This window comes from Acipenser ruthenus, chromosome 45 (assembly GCF_902713425.1).
Source record: "Acipenser ruthenus chromosome 45, fAciRut3.2 maternal haplotype, whole genome shotgun sequence".
In the NCBI taxonomy this organism is placed as follows: domain Eukaryota; kingdom Metazoa; phylum Chordata; class Actinopteri; order Acipenseriformes; family Acipenseridae; genus Acipenser; species Acipenser ruthenus.
Genome location: NC_081233.1, coordinates 8,975,918 through 8,997,518, shown reverse-complemented (window position 1 = coordinate 8,997,518; position 21,601 = coordinate 8,975,918). Strand labels below are relative to the sequence as shown.

At 46.3% G+C, this 21,601-nt stretch overlaps 1 protein-coding gene across 1 annotated transcript in view; it reads left to right on the top strand.

Moving 5' to 3' along the window:
* LOC117967079 (disco-interacting protein 2 homolog B) overlaps window positions 1–21,601 on the top strand; it is a 48,619-nt gene that overhangs the window by 5,899 nt on the left and 21,119 nt on the right. Inside the window, 3 exon segments of the mRNA XM_059013366.1 lie at window positions 14,242–14,313; window positions 20,520–20,593; window positions 20,596–20,653. Coding sequence (XP_058869349.1) covers window positions 14,242–14,313; window positions 20,520–20,593; window positions 20,596–20,653 — 204 coding nt within the window.

The following is a 21,601-nucleotide window of genomic DNA, read 5'->3' as shown; positions in this document are numbered from 1 at the left end:
CTCTCATTCCTACAGCAGATGTTCATTTAATTAACACCTTTTAGCTTCAGCTTTAGCAGCAGCCTGATAAGAAACGGCGCTGCAGTAAAAGCCAGGCTGCCTGTGTGCGGGAGGGAGGGAGGGAGTGAAATAGCAGGAATGGCTCGGCATCTCCAAGACTCCACACATCAAGTGCTGGGGAATGTGGAGCTGAAGGAGAATTGATGCTGTCTCTACTCTAAATAACTTACCCATATCCCCCCCCCCAAAAAAGAAGTGATTTATTCCTCCAAGTACTGTAGAGTATTCAGCCCAGTGTCAGAGAGCTTGAAGACTGAAGACTGAGGGCTGGAGACTCTTTACATTACAACCCAGGGGACATTTTTGACTTGGGGGGGGAAAAAAGAAACAAGGACCAGGGGGTAACAAATGGAGATTAGATAAAGGGGCATTCAGAACAGAAAATAGGAGGCACTTTTTTTTTACACAGAGAATTGTGAGGGTCTGGAACCAACTCCCCAGTAATGTTGTTGAAGCTGACACCCTGGGATCCTTCAAGAAGCTGCTTGATGAGATTCTGGGATCAATAAGCTACTAACAACCAAACGAGCAAGATGGGCTGAATGGGGCCTCCTCTCGTTTGGATACTTTCTTATGTACACAGAGAATGGAATGGGTTACCAAGAGTTACTATGGGTTACCAAGGGTTACCAAGTGCTACTAAGGGTTACCAAGTGCTACTAAGGGTTACCATGGGTTACCAAGGGTTACCAAGTGCTGCTAAGGGTTACCATGGGTTACCAAGGGTTACCATGCTGCTGATGCTGAGTCACTGAGATCTTTTAAGACCCGACTTGACAAAGTTTTGGGATCAGTCAGCTACTAGGAACCAAAACATACTTTTGTTCTAAAAAAAAACACCTTTCAGAGAGCTATTGTATTGCATACGAGTGAATTCCATTTGGTATGCAAGTAGCGTTCTTATTTAAAGTATAAAAAAAAAAAAAAAAAAAAAGAAATCCGTTCTCTGACTTGGTAACCCTTGTGTATGAAGTGGTTTGAACCCCCTGTGGGCCGGCCTGTACAGAACTCAATCAGCCTGGTGATTTCCTTGGGCTCGGCCCCGGACAGCCTCTGCAGCCCCTGCCTTCCCCCGGCACTCAGCACTCCCTGTCCGAGTGAGTCTCAAGCCTGACCTACTTCTCAGTGGGGTGTTTGAAACTACAGCCACAGCTGACTGTTAGGAGCCAGTTCTGTGCTGAGGGAGAGGGAGAGGGAGAGGGAGAGGGAGAGGGAGAGGGAGAGGGAGAGGGAGAGGGAGAGGGAGAGCGAGGCTGAGTTTGTGGATTTCTTTTTTCTGCCCTTTTGTTCCATTCTGGTTTATTTTTAAGGTGGTTTTTGCAAAAGTTTATTTTATCGTTCAGTGTTTTAACTTTTTTTTCTTGTGACAGCGAGCTCTGTTTTTAAGTTGGGAGTTATCCGAAGTACTAAAGACGTCCTTGCGAGCGAATTGTTGTCTAAAGTGTGCTGTTCCACCCCTACCATTGAATAGACCCAGACGTTTCTGATTCAAACCCCACCAGCTCCAGTGATAAGGATGCAGGGATGGAAAGAGATTCTTAAAGGACCTTGTAACAGCGATCTCATGCCCGTGCAGCTATTCCAGCTCGCAGCCCTGCTTCCTGAAGTTCTCCCGGCTGCGCCGTGCCAGGAATGAGGTCACACAGAGCTGTGCACCCCCCCCCCCCTCACACTCACACACGCACACACGGTATTCAATTGATCTGAACTGAGATCGCTCACCAAGGACTCCCGGACTCTTCACAGTGCAATGGAGACGGTTCAGAGTTCAGAGCGCTGTAGTGTAGGCCGTGGAGGGATTCGTTTATTTTTTTTTTTGCAACAAACTACTCTCTCTCTCTCTCTCTCTCTCTCTCTCTCTCTCTCTCTCTCTCTCTCTCTCTCTCTCTCTCACCCCCCCTCTGTCGCTCTCTGCTAATGTTCTTTCAAGGTTACAGTTTGAACACAATGGGTTTCTCTTTTGAGCACAGAGGCACATTTTCAGAGAGCAATATCACGTTTACAACGTCATAAAAACAATCAAAAAAAAAAAACCCACAGCAACAAGAGCAGCTTCAATACATCCTTTCATTCCCGATCATTTATAATACCCCCATAAAATAATCTATATATATAATCATACAAAGTGCGCTGGCTTCAAAACATGGTTCCACGTCGCGGATTGCATTTTCTCGTCATTGTTGGACAGAGTTTATCGGTGACTGAGAAAGCTTGTGAGAGTGGCTGATGGTTTAGTTCTTAGGTGGTTTTATTTCCCCTCCCTGTAATATAGAAGTGCCTGTGCTTGCTTGACTCGGGATGAAGAGCTTTCATTTTCCTGTGCTTCCATGTATTGTAATAGCAGCACTGCCTCTCTGCCTCGGCTCTCTGGTACAGTAAGTGTTCTGCATCCTGTAGATTTATTATGAATCAGTCATTGAGCAGACGCTTTTATCCAAAGCGACTTACAGAGACCAGGGGGGGGATCTGTTCATCAGGAACTGCTGCTGCTGCTGCTGCAGAGTCACTTCCAACAGGACCTCGTTTGTTTTGCATCTCATCTGAAGGACGGAGCACAAGGAGGTTCAGTGACTTGCTCAGGGTCACACACAGGGAGTCAGTGGCTGTACTGGGATTTGAACCTCCTGGTATCCAGCCCCTTTCTTTAACCACTGGACCCCCCCCCATCCTTATAGTTACAGTACAGGCTGCTTTTCTGTAGCATCCCAGGGTGCTTTACAAGAAAACAGCCATTGGCAAATGAATCCAGCTCAGAAAATAAGCTAAAGCAAATCTGTTTCTAAATTAGATTTGAAAAGATTCCTCTGTGCCAGCGTTCCTGATCGGGACGGAGTGAGGTGCTGTGAGCGGTGTGTGCGTGTCGGCACTCTGGTTGCTGCGTTGTGAAGCAGTAGAGTCTCGGGGATAGTTGTGATCCTCATTCACGCTGTTCATGGAACCACACCTACAAAAGCAACAGACTCTGCTCAGAGCAGGGCTGTGTAAGAGCCTGGCCCTGTTGAGCCGTTGCTGTGTGTTTAAGGATCTGTTGTCAACGCGCCGTGCCAGGGAGGGTGTGTGAGAGTTTTTTGAATATTTTGTATTTTCAGATTGAGGTGGGCTAGACGGTAAGCTCCCCAGTGGTACAGTCTTTGAAGTGTTGTCCCTGTAAGACTTGTCTCTCATTAGCCGCTGTGGTTCTGTGTTCAGCGCACACGCCAGGATACATTTGGGAAACAGAGGGAACGTGATCATTCACTGACATCCGAACAGGGAATTATGACACTGTGATGTCAAGACCGTGATGATGGCTTTTTTGGATGCAACTACAGGAAAAGCTCTCCAGGTGTCAGGCTGTACAACATTAGCCAGATTTGCCGTCCTGTCCTTGCTGCTGTTTGCAAATCTCTTGGCTGGCCTCTCTCCCTGCTCTTTCGGATCACCTCGCCGGGATTTAGCAGGATTGTCACGAGATTAAAATGCATACACCGGGGATGAAGTTGCGTTGTGTAGCGTTTTGATCCCGTGCATTAGAGCAGTGGTTCCCAACCCTGGTCCTGGGGACCCCCTGTGTCTGCTGGTTTCCGATTCAGCTGAACTCTCATTACTAGACCCTTCATTGAAATGATCACAATCTTAATTAGACCTTTTTAATTGTTCTCAACTCTTTAAAAAGTTGCAGAGTTCAAGTTACTTATAAAATGTTATAGCTAACTTGACTTCTGTAACTGTTTTAAGAGCTGAAAACAAGTCAGCACTACTGAAACGCTTGTCTGGTTTGCAGTCGGGTACAAAAAAACCGGACCTCCCGAACGGAAGAGGGGTTGGTAGTTTAAACTCTCTTTAGAAATCCTGTGTTTGTCCAGTAGTTTTGTGCATGGGTATCTGTGGCAAAATGTTCAGAAGAAAGACACTGCGCGGTGTACGCTTACCAGAGTGACAAACAAGAGCTGAAACAGCTTGGGAGGAAAAACATTGTGTAGCTCCTAGTTTATTACTTGTACTGTGTATATATAAGAATGAGGCCATGCTGTAAATGTAGTTAACAGACTGATTCCGCCAGAATATCTTTCTGCACTAGCAGTGGACTGACTGTGTGTGTGTGTGTGTGTGTGTGTCAGTGTGTGTGTCAGTGTTCGTAGTGAGCTGTTGAATCTTCACCTGTTGAATCTGCTGCTCTCACCCTGCTAGTGTTGCAAAGATAAGGAGAGCTCTGGTTACACAACCCCTCGAGTGGAAGAGACTGTGTTTCTGTGTGTGGTCTGGGTGCTGCAGGAAAGGTGGCGGAGCGACGGGGGGGAGCAACGGGGGGGGGGGGGGGGTCAGTGTGCAATCACAATACCTGTCGACCACTTCACCACAGTTTGTAGTGAGACTGTCAGCGGAAATCAAGTTGCTGATTTTATCAGAGCGATTGAACGCTCGCTTTGATTAGTCAGATCCATTCGCACTGAGGAGGGGGGAAACCACAGCTGGATTAATACAGAGTTAAAGAGCGCTGGTGTTTACATCATTAAATTAGTCCTCGTCGGCTTTGCCACGTCGAGTACAGGGTCTATATACAGTAGAGCCAGGGTTAGAAACTCCCAGTCCGGGGGTTCAGAGCTCCCCTCAATGAAGTCTAATATTAATATTGAAATGATCAGGAGCCAGGAGTTTGAGCAGAGTTACAAACTCACACTAGCCCTGCTGCTGCTGCTGCACCCAGTCCTGGGGTTCAGAGCTCCCCTCAATGAAGTCTGTTATTATTGTTATTATTATTATTGAAATGATCAGGAGCCAGGAGTTTGAGCAGGGTTACAAACTCACACTAGCCCTGCTGCTGCTGCACCCAGTCCTGGGGTTCAGAGCTCCCCTCAATGAAGTCTAGTGTTATTATTATTAATATTGAAATGATCAGGAGCCAGGAGTTTGAGCAGGGTTATAAACTCACACTAGCCCTGCTGCTGCTGCTGCTGCTGCTGCTGCACCCAGTCCTGGGGTTTAGTAGGTGTGTTTTTGTTCTTCCTTCCTTAACTTGGCTTCTTTCATATTACAACGGAAGATCTCACTGAGAACACAAACAACAAACCCACTTGACAGATAACAGTTCAGCGCTGCAGTAGCTCGTTGTATGAGCCGTATTTAACACAGTGGCACCCAGCGCCATGGCGAGCCCCACCCACTGTATATGGGAAGTAATGTCATTTATAGCCGATGTTTCTGGTCTGTGAGTGTTTGACAATAGTGTCCGGTCACTTTGCCTGTGCTATCATCCCTCCCCTCTTCCTGTGCAGACTCCTGCTGCTCCCCCTTTACTGTATCCCCGTGAGATGGTTAGCGCTCAGGCTAATCTTTGCTGAGCAGTATTGTTCAGCCCACGCTGCTCTGTGTCCTGTTCTTCTTTTCTCGGGCTAGGAGAGCGTTGTCTATTTTAAGGTACAGTGAAGTGCTTGTTTCCGCGTTTCCTTCTCTCTCTGTGTCATAGTTCTGATGCCCGGAACTCGCTCAGCTGTGGGTTGGAATGCTGTGTGAATTTAAAGCTTGTGAATTATTCAGGGGCAGCTCCGAGCAATGCTTTTTATTACATGATCTGCCAAGCCCACCTCTCTCTCTCTCTCTCTCTCTCTCTCTCTCTCTCTCTGTTTTTCCTGCTTTTTATTTTTTTTTAGACCCCATAAGAACTAAGAACGAGCCCACTCCCACTTCCACTCCCACTAAGAAACTGTCACACTCCCTGTAACAGAGTGGCCTTGCCACCACAGCTGGCTAGCGGTAGAAACAGCGGACACGGAGGTGGAAGACTGCAGTTCAACGCTTTCGTGCACGCCCTGCTGCTCCCAGTCCTTTCCCTAAAGTAAACCCCCCCCCACACACAGGATCTGCCTCATCTTTTATACAGATAGGCGTCCATCCCAGTGCGCTCTCCCTGTTGCTGGGAGACTGGATTATGTGGCTCCCTTCCAGACGGCATGGGGGCCCCCCACTTCCTGTGCTCTGGGGCTCCAGTGGGAGTGGATACAGTTTGCCCAGCAATCCTTTTATTTGTTATTTGTGTGTAGCTGCGTTGGTGGAGTGCCACTGTGCCCTCCTTGGCAAGGATGGAGGATTCTTTCTCATGCAGTCGGCATGTTCAGGGTGTAAACATGCACGTCCCTCCCTGACACCTGTCCTGCAGAAGTACAAAAAAAAACAAAACAAAAAAAAAAAATGATGCCAACTTTTTTTTTTTTTTTTTTTTCATTGTATCAAAATATCCTGGGAAGGTCTTCCAGTTGCAATGTTTGTCATTTGAATTTTAGCGTTTTCTAAAATGACTTTACTGCTGTAACTTGCAGGATAGAATTACTATAGAAACCAAATGAATTCCTCGACAAACATGTCAACTTGACTAAATATTGCAGGACTGGACGGGCTCAAAACTGCTCTACGATGGGAGTCATTATTATTATTATTATTATTATTATTATTATTATTATTATTATTATTATTATTATTATTATTATCTCACAGAATGAATGGAAAACCTGGACTAGCTCAAACTGATCTGCAATGGGGGAGTCTTGCAGATTTCCGAAACTACACTGCCCCCCCCCCCCCCCCCCCCCCCCCCCCCCTACCCCAGTACAAGGACGCATGCATGTGAAACTATTCACTGGTGAATGGCACTGGGCTGGGAGCCATGAGAACTGACCCAAGCGCTGATTTGCACATAGGAGAAGAAAATAAAAACAACAACGTCCCGAGAATATAAAATCCGGAGCAGCCAGCCGTCCTGCCTCAATCCTGCTGGCTATTTCCAGCTCCGTTTCTATACAGCGCTCATGCCAAGAAGCTTTTTTTAATTTTTCCCACAAAGACGACCGGGGGGTGGGGGGAGGAACGAGGAAGGACTTTCTCATATAATATGCTTTTTGATTTCCAGGACCGGGTGAGAGGGCTGACTTCAGCAGTTGGATCCGTGCCATGGTTTTGCTTTGAGCTTAACAAGGCCTGAGACTTTCATTTCTATATTTACCAGTCATTATTGTGTCTAATTAAGCCCGGGCATGGCTCATAGACTTGGTGCCAGCGCCGCAGAGAATCAGGCTGTGCCCCTGGGACAGGGGGATGCATTCATTGCTACAAACAATTCAGAGACAGATTGTAAAAGATTGCAATGAACTCATAGCGCTGTTGGCTGCAAAACAGCTTCATTTGCTCTTGGACCCTGAACCCTCTGGAGTTCTCTGAATGAATGAATGAATGCATATATCAATAAATGCTTTTTGCTTGCTTGCTCGGTCACACTGTAGTTGTGCAGATATTTTAGCAGTGGCGATTCCTTGTTTCTTAGCGCTTTGGTTATTGGTAAGAGCATGAGATGAGTCTGTCTGTATTGAAGTGTCATCCGATGAATCAAAACCTTTATTCATCCAGATGAGTCGATTCTCATTTCCAATGACCTGGGAAGAGGCTCAGACCTCCACAGCGAATAACATCCAACACCAATCAGTAACGACCCCCACACCCTGAGCTGTGTGGGGGTCACCTCGGGGTCACTGCCTGACCTCAGTCCAGATCCAGCTCAGTCTTTGATGCGGACGCTTCCTGACCGCTGCCACGCCCTCCGCCCCGCCCCAAATGACAGGACAGGCCTGGAACGTGGGAGAGATTAGCAGGCATGTCTCTCTATCGCAGAGTCTCATCTGCAGTTTGAACTGCCCTTCCAAAGAGGTGCTTATCTGCAGAGGAATGCTTCCTATCGCGACAACCAAGGCTAGAATAATAATGATAATAATAATAGTACAAAAATTACAAAACCTTGCATTGCTGTAACCCGCCCTATCCTGCTTTTAAACCCAAATATTATTATTACTCTCCAGCCCCCAGCATGTTTTTTTTAAATATGTTTTCCACCCAACCACAAACTAAAAAAGAATACAGAGTTGGCTTTACTGGAGCTGTCCTGGATTGTGTTTTCGCTGTTCTAGTTTTGTAAAAAGGAGGTGTGTTTTATTTCTTCCAGTTGTAAATGAAGAATGACGTCAGTATTAATTTTCAGCTGGTTTAGCTGTTCCCTGACAGACCAGCTGCCCCCCACACCCTCTCAACACGCATTCCCAGATCACCACTGACTCACTCCCTGTGTGAGCAGCACAGCAATGAAACTCGCTGGAGCTAAAGTGGTTTTCTTTTTAAACTGGTCTTTTGTTTTGAGATGCATGTTTAAACATCTCTGATTTCCCCCAGTAAGCACACACTCACACACTGACACATAGACAGACACAGTCATATGCACAGACACACACTGACACATAGACAGACGCAGTCATACACACACTCGCACACTGACACAGACACACGCACTGACACACAATCACACACTGACACAGACAGATACGCACAGACACACACTCACACACTGACTGACAGACACAGACATACGCACACACACACTGACACATAGACAGACACACACTGACACAGACACAGACATACGCACAGACACACAATCACACACTGACACAGACAGACAGACATACGCACACACACACTCACACACTGACACAGACAGACACACACACACTGACACTGACACACTCACACACTGACACACAGACATACGCACACACACACACACTGACACAGACTCACGCTCACACACTGACACACACACACACTCACGCTGGCACACTGACAGACAGTCACAGACTCACACTGACACAGACACACACACGCTCACACACTGACACAGACACACACAAGCACACTGTATGTCAGCTGAGTGCTGCATGTCTGGTTCAGGGCTGAATGTGCTGTATAATAATGAAATCTAAAAATATCTTCCATAAAGCTGACGGCTCTCCGTGAAGGGGCTCAGTTGCTGTGCAGAAAATAAAATCATTAGAGGGTGGAAGGTTTTGAAGCTCAGTTTTTATAATAAGATTCCTGGAAGGCGGTTTGCTTACTACAGTATAAACACATTCGTGGAGAGAGGGAGGGAGGGAGCAGGAACGAAATCCTGAGTCCCACAGATCTACAAAACCACTTCTCCGATTTTGATGAAACCTGGCATGAACAGTATTTAACATGAAGTTATTGTGAGGATCAGACCACTCACACAGACACACAGACGTAGGCACAGATACACACATTGACGCATACAGACATACGCACAGACACTCGCACACTGACACATACAGACACAGACATACGCACAGACACACACTGACAAGGGATGAGCCTTGATGGGTTTCTTAAGTTATTGAAGGGGATGCATTCGTTCACTCGGAGTACAGTGCTCGCTGTCTGTTTAAAAGCTGCTCGAGTCAAGGCCCTGTCTGACACGGCCGGCACAGAAGTGTGTCTCGTGTCTTTGAGTCCTCTGACTGTGTTACACGCTCGGTAAACGCAGCACTGTGGTTTATCCCAGTTTGGTTTTACAGGCGTTGCTGTACACTTCGCTCGTTGGGAGATATTTATTTTAGTGTTCCTTGTTTAATCTACTGAAATATTATTAGTTTAACATTTTAAAGATTTTTTTTTCTTATTTATCCAGGAGATTTTTCCATTGAGACCCCTGGAAAACCAATTTTAAAAAAAATAGACAATTGCAATGCAATAAAAAACCGATTGCAATGTACAAACACAATTAAAAAAAACACTGTGTGGCTCAAACTTAATCAGCAGCACGCTGAGATGAAACACAATAAATAAGACCTATCCGTTTGTTAATGTAGACTGACGGGGAAGCGTCGGCAGGAGGCTCTGAGAGATCTTGAGCAACTTGATAGAGGCTTGTTAACAGGAGGATCCAGCCACTGACTCACTGTGTGGGACCCTGAGCGAGTCACTTCACCTCCTTGTGCTCCGTCCTTCGGATGAGACGTAAAACAAACGAGCTCCTATTGGAAGCGACTCTGCAGCAGCAGCTGTTGATGCATAGCTCACCCCCTAGTCTCTGGAATTCGCTTTGGATAAAAGCGTCTGCTGAATGACTCATGATTTATAATAATATTACTAATTTCTGTTCTAGCGATTTGGTATTTTGAGAGCTTTGTTCTTGAACTGGTTTCTGTGACCGTTGTTTTGCATTGCTGTTTATTTTAATTGATGACTCAGAAAACACAGTCACACAAACACAGTCGAACCCACGCAGTTAATGATCCTGGAGCCAGCGTGCAGTTCATTTGGCTGGGATGCTCCGGTCAGCTGTTCCCTGTGCTGGTGGGGGTGGGTGCATTATCTCCTGTCTTGACACAGACAGACATCAGGTCTCCAATGAACAAACTGGTTGCCTATAAACCTGCCCGACCCATCATGATAACTTCTTAACAGGAGCCACTTGGCCGGCTTACCGCAGTAAAACCGTCGGCTCCCGGGTTTGAGAGGAAAATTGGCTTCCGATCGGCTTTTTAAAAGCACTAATTGCCATTGATTGGCCCTCGGTTGTAAAGGCGAGGGAAGGACGGCTTTCCTGGTTTTGAAACCGACACGTAAAACTCTGCTTCAAGGCAGTTGTGAGTGTCAGCACACCCAGAGTGCCTTGCTGACTTTTCAGGTAAAACTAGACCAAGCGGATGGGTGTTTCGGCTTTGTAGTCCCTGAGAATTCTGATTCAGCGTTTTTTGAAGTTGCAGTATGGATGACCTCCCTGACTGTAGAAGCTAGTCAGGTAACCGGAAGCTCCAGGTGATGGAAATATTGCACAGCAGTTTCACCCATTCCAGGTTTTAATACGAGCTTGATTAGCCCCAGTGTGTCTAGGCAGCAAGCTCAGGTGTGTCCCTTATTAAACTCCTTGTAAAACAGGAATGGATCAAACTGCTTATGCAACGGGAGTCTTATTCCCGTCCCTGAAGCCCAGTTCCTTGCTGCGCTGCGGGCTGTGCGTTTCCCTGCTGCTCTGCGGGAGTGTGCGACACGCTCACAACGACACACGCTTCACCGTGGAGGATTGAACCAACTCGAGTCACCCCCAGAGCGCTGAGGGAGGCGTCGCTTCTCGTTTAGATCTTCTGCATTGCCAGCTAGCTTCCTTCAAATGTATTCTGGTTATTGCTGCAGTTACAGGAACAGACAGAGAACAATGGCACAGTGTTTCGTGCGTTCATGCAGCTGCTGGTCATGTGGCCCACAGCATTGTCAGGAACTGTACCCGTCACTATCAGGTCTCTAGTAGAGACTCCTGCTGCTTTTTTTTTTTCTCTTCTTATTTAAATTTTATTTTGTAGTTTTAAAACACGTTGGCTCTGGCACGCCTGGCTGCTTCTCCTTATCTGTCTCTTTATCAATTTTCTTTGTTCTATTTAAGACTGTAATACGTTATATTTTGTTTAATTTCTGTGTAAGTCGCTTTGGATAAAAGCGTCTGTTAAACAACTTAATAATAACAAGTCTCCTGAAACCAAGTTCCAAGTCACAAAGTAGCTTTGTGTGTTGCAATACCAACGGACCCATTGTGATGTCATCATGTTGGGCAATGTTTTTTTTAAAATAGCTTCTAAGGCGGTTGATTTAATCTCAACTGTGTGACATCACAATGGACAGATTAAACCTGATCCTGTCCCAGCCTTAGAGAGCAAACAGTCTGATGTGACGTACCTGTGAAACCACAACTGCCTGAAGCACTTTCAAAGGTGCAGTCCCCCCCCCCCCCCCCCCCATATGCTTTTAAAAAGAACATATCATTATTAGTACAAAAAAAAACTGTATTTTAATAAAATGCGGTGCTAAGATTTTGTTCACAGAAAGTACTGGCTTTGTTTTTCCCAAGTTAGCCCATCGACATCACACAGTCTGCTAGAAAGACCTCTGTGTCCAGTACCCTGTACAGCACACTCACACACGCACACGCACACACACAGAGACAGACACACACACACTCACACTCACACACACAGAGACAGACACATAGACACGCACACACACACACTCACACACACAGAGACACACTCACACTCACACACACACACACACACACACACACACACAGAGACACACAGAGACACACGCACACACAGATACACACAGAGACAGACACACACACACACAGAGACAGACACACACACACACAGAGACAGACACACAGACACGCACACACAGCACTGTCTCATCAGAGTATGTCAGTGATCATTGACAGTGCCTCTGGCTTCGCTACCCTCCCTGAATCTGCTCTGAGGTCACTGCGTTGCTGAAGCAGTGAGGTTATGGAAAGCCAGTGTGTTAGACTCCTGCATTGTGGGATCATTGCAAGGGTTTTGTCCACTTGAAACAGACTGGCATTTCTTCTGGGGTTAGTGGGAATGTCGATTCACGGTCAGTCAGTTGCAGTGGCTGCCCGGAGCACAATGAGGCTTTATGACACCAGCTGCGGTGATGCTCTGAAGTGAAGTAATTAGCAAACTTATTAACGGGGGTCTGCAGTTCATGTCTTCCGGTCGTTTTTAGGTTTTTTGTTTATTGTGGTTTTTTTTTTGACTAACATGAAGCAGGGGGAAAACTGGGTGCAGCATCAGCAGGGCTAGTGTGAGTTTGTAACCCTGCTCAAACTCCTGGCTCCTGATCATCTCAATATTAATAATAATAATAATAATAATAATAATAGACTTCATTGAGGGGAGCTCTGAACCCCAGGACTGGGTGCAGCAGCAGCAGCAGCAGGGCTAGTGTGAGTTTGTAACCCTGCTCAAACTCCTGGCTCCTGATCATCTCAATATTAATAATAGACTTCATGGAGTTTCTGTGGCTCTGTGGCTCCAGGAGGAAGCCTTGGTTTTCACCCAGCCTCCGGGGGTTTCCTCTTCCTGCAGATTACGAGTTCGGGAGAGTGGCTGTGTTCCAGCTCTGTCCCGGGAATGCCGGCAGGAACGCTCTTCCCAAGAGCAGCAATGCATTTCAACAGAGTGCGATCTCTTATCATTTATTATGATTGTTCATGATACACTAGAGGGGTCTCTGTGCCTCACTTTAGTCTTTTTGCATGGAGAAGTGTGTGTGTGTCTGTGTCTGTGTGTCACTGTGTGTGTGTGTGTGTGTGTGCATGTGTCACTGTGTGTCACTGTGTGTGTGTGTGTGTGTCTGCATGTGTCACTGTGTGTGTGTGTGTGTGTGTGTGTGTGTGTGTCACTGTGTGTGTGTGTGTGTGTCTGTGTGTGTGTGTGTCACTGTGTGTGTGTGTGTGTGCATGTGTCACTGGCTGTGTGTGTGTGTCTGTATGTGTGATTGTGTCTGTGTCTGTATGTGTCACTGTGTGGGTGTGTGTGTCTCAGTGTGTGTGTGTGTGTGTATATACATACAGTTATGTTTCTAACAGTACAGTCAGACTTGTAGTCCGTACCACCTGTCTATTGTGATTAAAGTCTTTATGTATGATACGGTTTCTTCCTGTGTTGAATCACCTGGGTAAATCTGACTCAATCCCACAATGCCTGGAGGTTTATAGACAGGAATAGCAGGTCGTTACATCATCAGCAATGCAGTAACTGACATCACAAGCACATGCATAGATTTCAATGGAAATACGTGAGTGTTGTTACCAGGGCTTCAAAAGCCTAGAAGTGCCTCCACTGTTTGACCAATGGCATGTTAAACACACCAAAACCGGGACACATTTGTTAAATAATTGATAAGACTATGGAAGCCACTTAAATCAAGCCTATTTTATGGTTGTTTTCAGTACAGTGTGATATAATATAGCTGTATTATTCGCTGGTTGCCAGCAGGAGATAATGGATGGGGCCCTGTGGCCTATTGCAGAGCTGAAGCCTGCTGTTGCCATGGAGACACAGTGCAGTATTGCTGACCTTCCTGATCCTCTGTCATCTGCTGTACAGTGTCCTGGGGATTCTGTGTAAAAAAAAAATTATAATAATAATAATAAATAAATAGGCTTAACTGTTATGAACAGCCTTTAGAAAGAACTGTAGGGAACTGAGGAAGGAGAATGGATCATTTTGTACTGGACACGACCAGAATACTGTTGAGGAATTGGAGGAGAATGAACGAAACCGGATTATTAAAATTAAAAGCTTTGCAACAGGCGATTTTTGAAGACGTCATGCCTTTTTATAAAAAGCGTCCCACGGTAAACGCAGCGTGGTAAAGCACACAGAGAGGATAGCCAAAACCAGGAGTGGCTCGCACTGCTATGCAACAGGAGTCTTATTTCCGTCCCTGCTGCAGCTGACTGGGAGAGGCAGCTGTGTTTTAACAGGATCTACTTCTCCTCTTGATTTTCAGGCGATGTCACACAGAAGGGTTATGAAAAGAAAAGGGCGAAGCTGCTGGCTCCCTACGTCCCTCAAACACGAGGTAAGGCTTGATCCGAGAGACAGAGACTCCGACATCTAGAGCCGCAGCGCTGTGATCACACCCCTACCCCTGCATGAGGGCTTTAGACTCGCAGTCACACAGCTCCGAGGCAGTCCCTCTCCCTCTCCCTCTCCCTTGGTGTTTGCCTGGGTTCGCTGGCTTGTGAATGGGCTTTCAGCTGGCAGCCTCTCTCCTCTCCCCCTCCCTCTCCCTGTCTTGCAGTGTAATGCTTTGGCTCTGTGTGCTGATAGAATGTGTTGCCATGTCCCCACCCTGTGTCCTGGGATCTCTCTCTCTCTCTCTCTCTCTCTCTCTCTCTCCTCTCCTCTCTCTCTCTCTCTCTCTCTCTCTCTCTCTCTCTCTCTCTCTCTCTCTCTCTCTCTCTCTCTCTCTCTCTCTCTCTCTCTCTCTCTCTCTCTCTCTGTTTGAGAGCTGGCTGAGTTTGCAGCAGAGAAGGCGTGCATTCCCTCTCCAGCAGAGCTTGGGTGGAGGCTGCAGTCTCTGAGCTCCGGTTTGTAGAGCTTTTTGAAAACCACGCTTCGTTCACTTAGACCGTTTCAAGCTCGTTGCAAAACAAAGAAAAGCACTCCCGATTCCAATTTTCAGTTTCCCCAAACCAAAACTGATTCCTCTGTGTCAGTTGTTTTTTTCTGTCATACTGCAGCAGTGGTACTTTTTTCCGTAGCTTGCCCTGCACTCTTATAGTATTTCGTCCCCATAGCAGGCGTGGTTGGCTTTCCAGTTTGTTTACGTAACTCAGTTAGTTCCAGGGCTTGCTGGTGCTTCAAAGGCAGGGATTGAACTGGGAGCCTCCCAGTAACAAGCCCCTTTCTTTAACCACTGGACCACCGAGATAGACCACAGCACGCTGGAATGAAAAGAGAGCGTACCAGTCACTGGACTGGGAAGAGATAGATAGATAGAGAGGGAGGGAGGTGACTTTTGCAGGGCAACGCTGACCTCTAGTGGTGGGCTAGGGTAGTGTCCCGCAATATTTTTTCTTGCAGTGTAATGAAATACGCTGGTTCGCTTTTACAGGATTCATCTCAAGTTTGGTGCAACTCCTGAAGAAAGCGGACCGTCTTGCTGGTCCAGTTTGTGCTCGAAATGGAATTGAAAGGGTGCGGCAATTTTTAGGGCAGGGGGATTCAAATTTAATATTGCTCTAAAGCTAGACAGAAAAGGGAAGCTGGTTTATTTCAATGCAAGCTGGCCGAAGTTTGCATGCAGGCAAATGTCACGGATTGATCGGCAGTTTGAAAAGAGAACGTCATGGGAAAACAAAACCATTGGGAAATGAAAAGCACACCTTGGAATTTGAATAGATAAGAGCATGGTGAAATTTAGCAGTTTATCACCGTGCAAAACCAAGCGCGTCTTGCTTTTGAAAAATAAAGTCTTCAGTGAATAGATCAGTGTTGATTTATTGCACACTGCTTTGAAGTTTCCGAAAAAATGGAAAAATGTGGCATTTCGAAATCTGACATGAAATACTATCCAACTGTTATGTCCAAAGCTGTCCTATGCATTTAGAAGTTTTCATTTCTTATTTGCTTTACCAGAGCTCTATGCTGACTTCTGCTTTGTCACACTTTGCTGTGCCTTTACATCTAAGGAAGAGGAGAGGAGATGTTTGTGGATTCGAAAGCTAATCCTGTTTAAAATCTAAGACAGACCCTTTTAAGGGGAAAAAAGTGGTGACTAATTTTAATTCCGGTATTTTTATTTTTTTCTCTCCAAAGTATTTGTAGCAAAAAAAAATACCCAGAAATTACCCAGAGCAAGACATTACCGTGGAAACCCCCTTCCTGTTTACAAGATACAAGCCAGCAAACAGAACAGCCGACCTGTTGCACTGTCACTGCTGAACAGCAGCCTGCGTCAAGCATTGCAAAATGATCAGAGTCTGTGAAACAAGAGACACTCCTTTTCAACAGGGAGCATTCCTCCTCCTGTTTGTATCTGATGTAATAAACAAATTGAACATTTATCTAAACAACTGCATGATATCTGCAATATAAACAGCTCTGGCCAAAAGTTTAACGTCTAGAATGAACTCATTGTGCTTCATAAAGTCGAACGAAACCTGCTGAATAATGTCACGTTAACATATTGAATTGCATACCTCTTTGTAGCTTTCCCACATACTTCACGATAAACTGACAATTGAAAAATGTGACGTTTTTCAAAGTCTTAACGGTAGACTTTTTTTTTGCGATCTCATTTTTTCTTTGATTTACATGATGTTAAATAAAAGTTCAGATAGTGTTGTTTTTTTTAAATTTTAATTATGTCTTGATTCTAAAATACTTGGTGATGCAAAATTGTTTTGGCCATGGCTGTAGATAATTTTTTTTTTTTCAATGATTCAATCAGAAATGATGTGATTGGACTAGGTGCAGCCTGGCAGGTTACCTGCTCTGTTTGCTCCCCTTATCTCCTTTCCTGGTAGATTTTTTTCTGTTTTGTTTAGGAGGGGGGAAAGCGGCCACTCTCAACTCTACAAGGAGTTTGTTCTCGACTCGCTGCTGAGTTTCTGATTCGCTGCTTGGGGTCCCACTACCTTGTGAATGGGCTTTCAGATTGCAGTCATTCCAGAATGGGACTGCCTTCTCACGGTTGCCCCTGGCGACTGGGGCAACCCCCCCCCCCCCCTTCTATTGTGATGTCACTGATTACCTGATAGGCAGGAGGGAATGGGGAGGGGCTCTCTCTCTCTCTCTCTGTCTCTCTCTCTCTGTCTCTCTCTCTCTCTGTCTCCTATTTCCTTTCCCTCTCTGTGTTTGAGTGGAACTCTTTTGAATGCGTGGCCCGGATTACACTATCTCTGCTCGGATGAGGCTGGCTTTGGGAGCACCAAGGTGCTAATTGGAAAGGGAGGAGGGAAGTTTTAGGCAGACACAGATGGTCAGGGCATTTCTCCAGTAAAAAGCCACAAAGAAAAAAAGGGCAATCGCATTCCTCTGATGGGACCCAAGAAGCAAAGCACTTTTTAAACGAGCGTGGTGCTGGAGCTGTTGAGGTGAGTGGGCTTGTGTTTCGGAAACAAATCCGTCAATGGGTTTGAATCCTTTCCTGCATGAAATATTGAAAATAGCTTCCCCCCTCCCCATTTCTTTATATGGGGGGGAGGGATGGCATTCTCATCATATGAGGCTGTCATGCATTTGTTTGATTGTCTTCTATATATATTTTTATTCATCCCCGTATGAGGTCACCATATCTGAAAGGGTTGAAGATTGAGAGATGACACAGACGGGTTCTATGTTGTTGGGTGTTTTTTGTAATTTTGCAAGAACGTGGTTCTCACTTAGCTTCAGTTTAACGTTCGATTTTAGATTTTGTTTCCTGGGTTGTAGTAGCAGGGAAAACCTTAGTGTGTGTGTGTTGTTTGTTTGTTTTTCCTTATCTTGTATCTTGCAAAACGTCTACAGTGTCCTCCAAGGCACCCTCTGAAGCTCTTGTCTTGTTTGTTTTTTCTCAGTAGGAGTTCCCTGCCGTTCTCTTGGGGCTGTTCACTACTCGGTTCATGTTTTAAACTAGGGCGTGGTTTTTATAAGACTTGGATTGATCCATCGCAGGATTGTTTCGTGTTGTTCAAAGCAGGGACGGATCATCTTTAACACTTCAGGAAGCCTCTGTGCTTGCTGAAGCAGAAGCAAAACTTCTCCTTTTAAAATGATTAGCTGGCTGCTACAAGTATTGTGTGGTGAGGTTTATTTCTCAGTGTGGAGCTGTCATACTACTAGAGAAAGACAGACAGACACAGGACGTGCTTGAAGCTGATTTAAGAGGACTTTTTTTTTTTTTTTTTGTACAGCTATGACCAGAAAGTTTAGCATCGCCTATAATTTTTTAATTGAGATATTAATTAAAAAAAGAAACATTATTTTAGATCTTTTTATTTTAACATCATGTAATTGAAGAAAACTACAAAATGATATTGCTGAAAGTCTACCGGAAGCCATACTAGTAGTACAGTAATTCAATATGTTAACCGCAGCGTTATTCAGCAGCTTTCGTTCGACTTTATGAAGCCCAATGAGTTCATTCTGTAGGGGGGGATGCAACACTTTTGGCCAGAGCTGTAGACGCTCTCTTTAAAGGCACGTGTCCGCTCTGTCATGTAGAAAGCAGGATGTTTTTTTCTCCTTCCCAGTTACTAAGATGACAGGGGATTGAGGGCTGTGGTCAGTCCGCTCAGCGGTCAGTTTCGTCACTGGCCAGAGAGAAACCTGACACTGAGCACATTAAACCAGGGGGTGTGTTTGAACAGCTCCAGTGAAGTGCAGTTTTGGAAAAACTGATTTCCTTTCCAACAGTTCCCTCCCGGGATCTCCTTCGCTGCTCCCCTCGTTGTTTAGTTCAACTTTTTTTGGAGTTTTTTTCCTTTTTAAAACTTCTCTGAAGTTTATAGAGCGTCCCCCTGCTTCATGTTAGTAAGGGCCCTCCTAATGCACTCTGTGCTAGACAGTATTTCTTTCTTTATCTAACCACTGAGCTGCTCAAACCCCCTGCCTTCCACACTGCAGCCCAGCGCTTTCTTTATCTAACCACTGAGCTCCTCAAACCCCCTACCTTCCACACTGCAGCCCAGCGCTTTCTTTATCTAACCACTGAGCTCCCTCAAACCCCCTGCCTTCCACTCTCTCTCTCTCTCTCTCTCTCCTCTCTCTCTCTCTCTCTCTCTCCTCTCTCTCTCCTCTCTCTCTCTCTCGCTCTCTCTCCTCTCTCTCATCTCCTCTCTCTCTCTCCTCTCTCTCTCTCTCTCTCTCTCTCTCTCTCTCTCTGTGAAGGAAGGCACAGGCCAAACAGTTTGTCGTCTTCTCTTAGTTTCTTCCACTTTCACCTTCCTGTTGTTTCTTAGTCAAAGGTCTCTACGGGTTCATTGTGTTGCTGGAGCTGTTTTGAAATGCTGTGCTCGTTGGGTTTAATGAGGCATACTTCAGTTTCAAGCTAAGCCATTCAGTGTTGTGTCCCCCCCCCCCCCCCCTCTCTCTCTCTCTCCCTCCCTCCCTCCCTCCCTCCCCTCCCTCCCTCCCCTCCCTCCCTCTCTCTCTCTCTCTCTCTCTCTCTCTCTCTCTCTCCTCTCTCTCTTTTTTCCAACACTGGCTATTACCCTTTGGGGAAAAAAAAAAGTGTACATGATGGACAGGAGCTCCTTTTGAAAGCAGGGCCATAAATCAACTTGAGGAGAGACCTTGCAGGGTTAAACGCAGCACACAGCTGTGAGATATTGAAAACATTAACGAAGGGCTCTTGTACAGGACAGGACGTGAAAATTTACAGTCAGCCTGGCCTAACAGTGAATCAAATCGAATCGAGACCCGACGAGGATCCCTGTGTGTAGACGACTAAAACCATACAGATTTCATCCTAAATGCAATATCCACTTTAACCAGAAATGCACAGGTCAAAGTGGATATTGCATGTATTATCGATTTTTCATTGTAACGTGCATTCTGAAGCTCTGTAGTTGATCGCTGTGTTGTGAAAATATTTCATATATATAAACGTGTAATCTATTAGAGTTTTGATTTACAGCCTTCTAGATGGTTCAGGAACCCCTGATGTATACCCAGCCTGGTAAATACAGTGTTGCACGTTCTGTATTGCTCGCTCGCTGATGCAGCCGTCACACCATCGTTTTGTGAGCATGCCTCTGCAATAAAATCCTGCCTGGATATAAATCTAAATGAAGGGAGCCTTTAACTTGCTAATGCAGAACGCTGGCGTTGAATTGAATATAATCATATTGGAATGGAACTGAACTGGGCATTCAGTCCAGAGCTCTGTGTTCAAATGCAGCGCCCTCGCCGCTATAGGAGGAGAATACTGATGCGGGGGTCTCTTATTGACCTTCCTCAGCCCCTTTGACCTTGCGGCTGACCCCTGGCCCGCTCTCGGGGGGGAGAGTCAGCGATCGGGTGGCAGTGTTGCTCTGTGTTTTCAAACCCTGGATCAAACTGCAGTGGGAGTCTTATTCGGGGATGGAAATCAGACTCCTGTTGCACAGCAGTTTCACCCATTCCAGGTTTTACTACGAGCTTGATCAGCCCCCAGTGTGTGTAGGTAACAAGCTTGGGTGGGTCTGATTACACTGCTAGTGAAACCAGGAGTGGATCACGCTGTAGTGCAACGGGAGTGTGTTGTGTTGTGGGATGTGGAGGAGGGAAGCTGACGTTGTCGTTGTTTTTGTCTCGTAGGGGTGGACCCCACTCTTCAGAGCGAACACAGGAAGCAGACGCCCGCCCCCTTCATCGGCCCCCGCTCCCTCGTCCTCCTCCAAATACCACCGCGCTCGCCTCCGGGGGGGCAAGGGATGACCGCTACAGATCTGGTAAGGGGGGGGTAGAGAGGGTAATATCATCAGTCACATTTCAGTCTGAAAACGTGCTGGTTTCGCCAGACCTGCTGTGCAGCCACTTAGGATGCATTGAAATGGAGGCTGCATTTTATCTGCTGTTTTCAAACCAACCAACCAAAGCTTGCTTCTTTGTATCCCGTCTTGCTAAACACATGCTGCAGTTACCAGCTAGTACCCTGCTTTTAAAATACCAGACTCCCATCTGCTTGGTGAAGGGGACACACACACACGGCTGCGAGGACTTGCAGACTCAGCTGATGTTGCTGTGCTACCCGTTTTTGGAAGGAATGCCATCGTTTTCGTGTTTTTTTTTGCTGCTGCAGAGCTGTACCTCCGCACAGGAGGTTCTGCGGCACGGAGCAGCGCAGAGGAGAGCTCTCGAGGGCGCATTGCTTTCAATCGCTCGGAACAGAAAGATGAGTGAAATGAGTACAAGATGCATCTCTCTCTCTCTCTCTCTCTCTCTCTCTCTCTCTCTCTCTCCTCCCCCTCTCTGTCTCTCTCTCTCTCTCTCTCTTCTCCCTCTCTCCTATTCTCTCTCCCTCTCTCCTCTCTCTCCCCCCTCTCCCCCCTCTTTCTCTCCCCCCTCTCTCTCATCTCTCTCCTCCCCCTCTTCTCTTTCTCCTCTCTCTCTCCTCTCTCTTTCCCACCTTTCTCTCCTCTCCCCCCTTTCTCTCTCCCCCCTCTCTCTCTCTCTCCCCCCCCTCTCTCTCTCCTCTCCTCATCTCTCTCTCTCTCCTCCCCCCCCTCTCTCTCCTCTCCTCTCCTCCCCCCCCCCCTCTCCTCTCTCTCTCTGCGACGTCATGGACACACGAGGATGCTCCGGTATGCTGGTAGAAGTGACCCTGCTGTCTTAGGATTTGTTTGTTGAATTTCTTCGTTTTCTTCTGGTCTCCTGCGCTGTGCAGTGCAATCACAGCC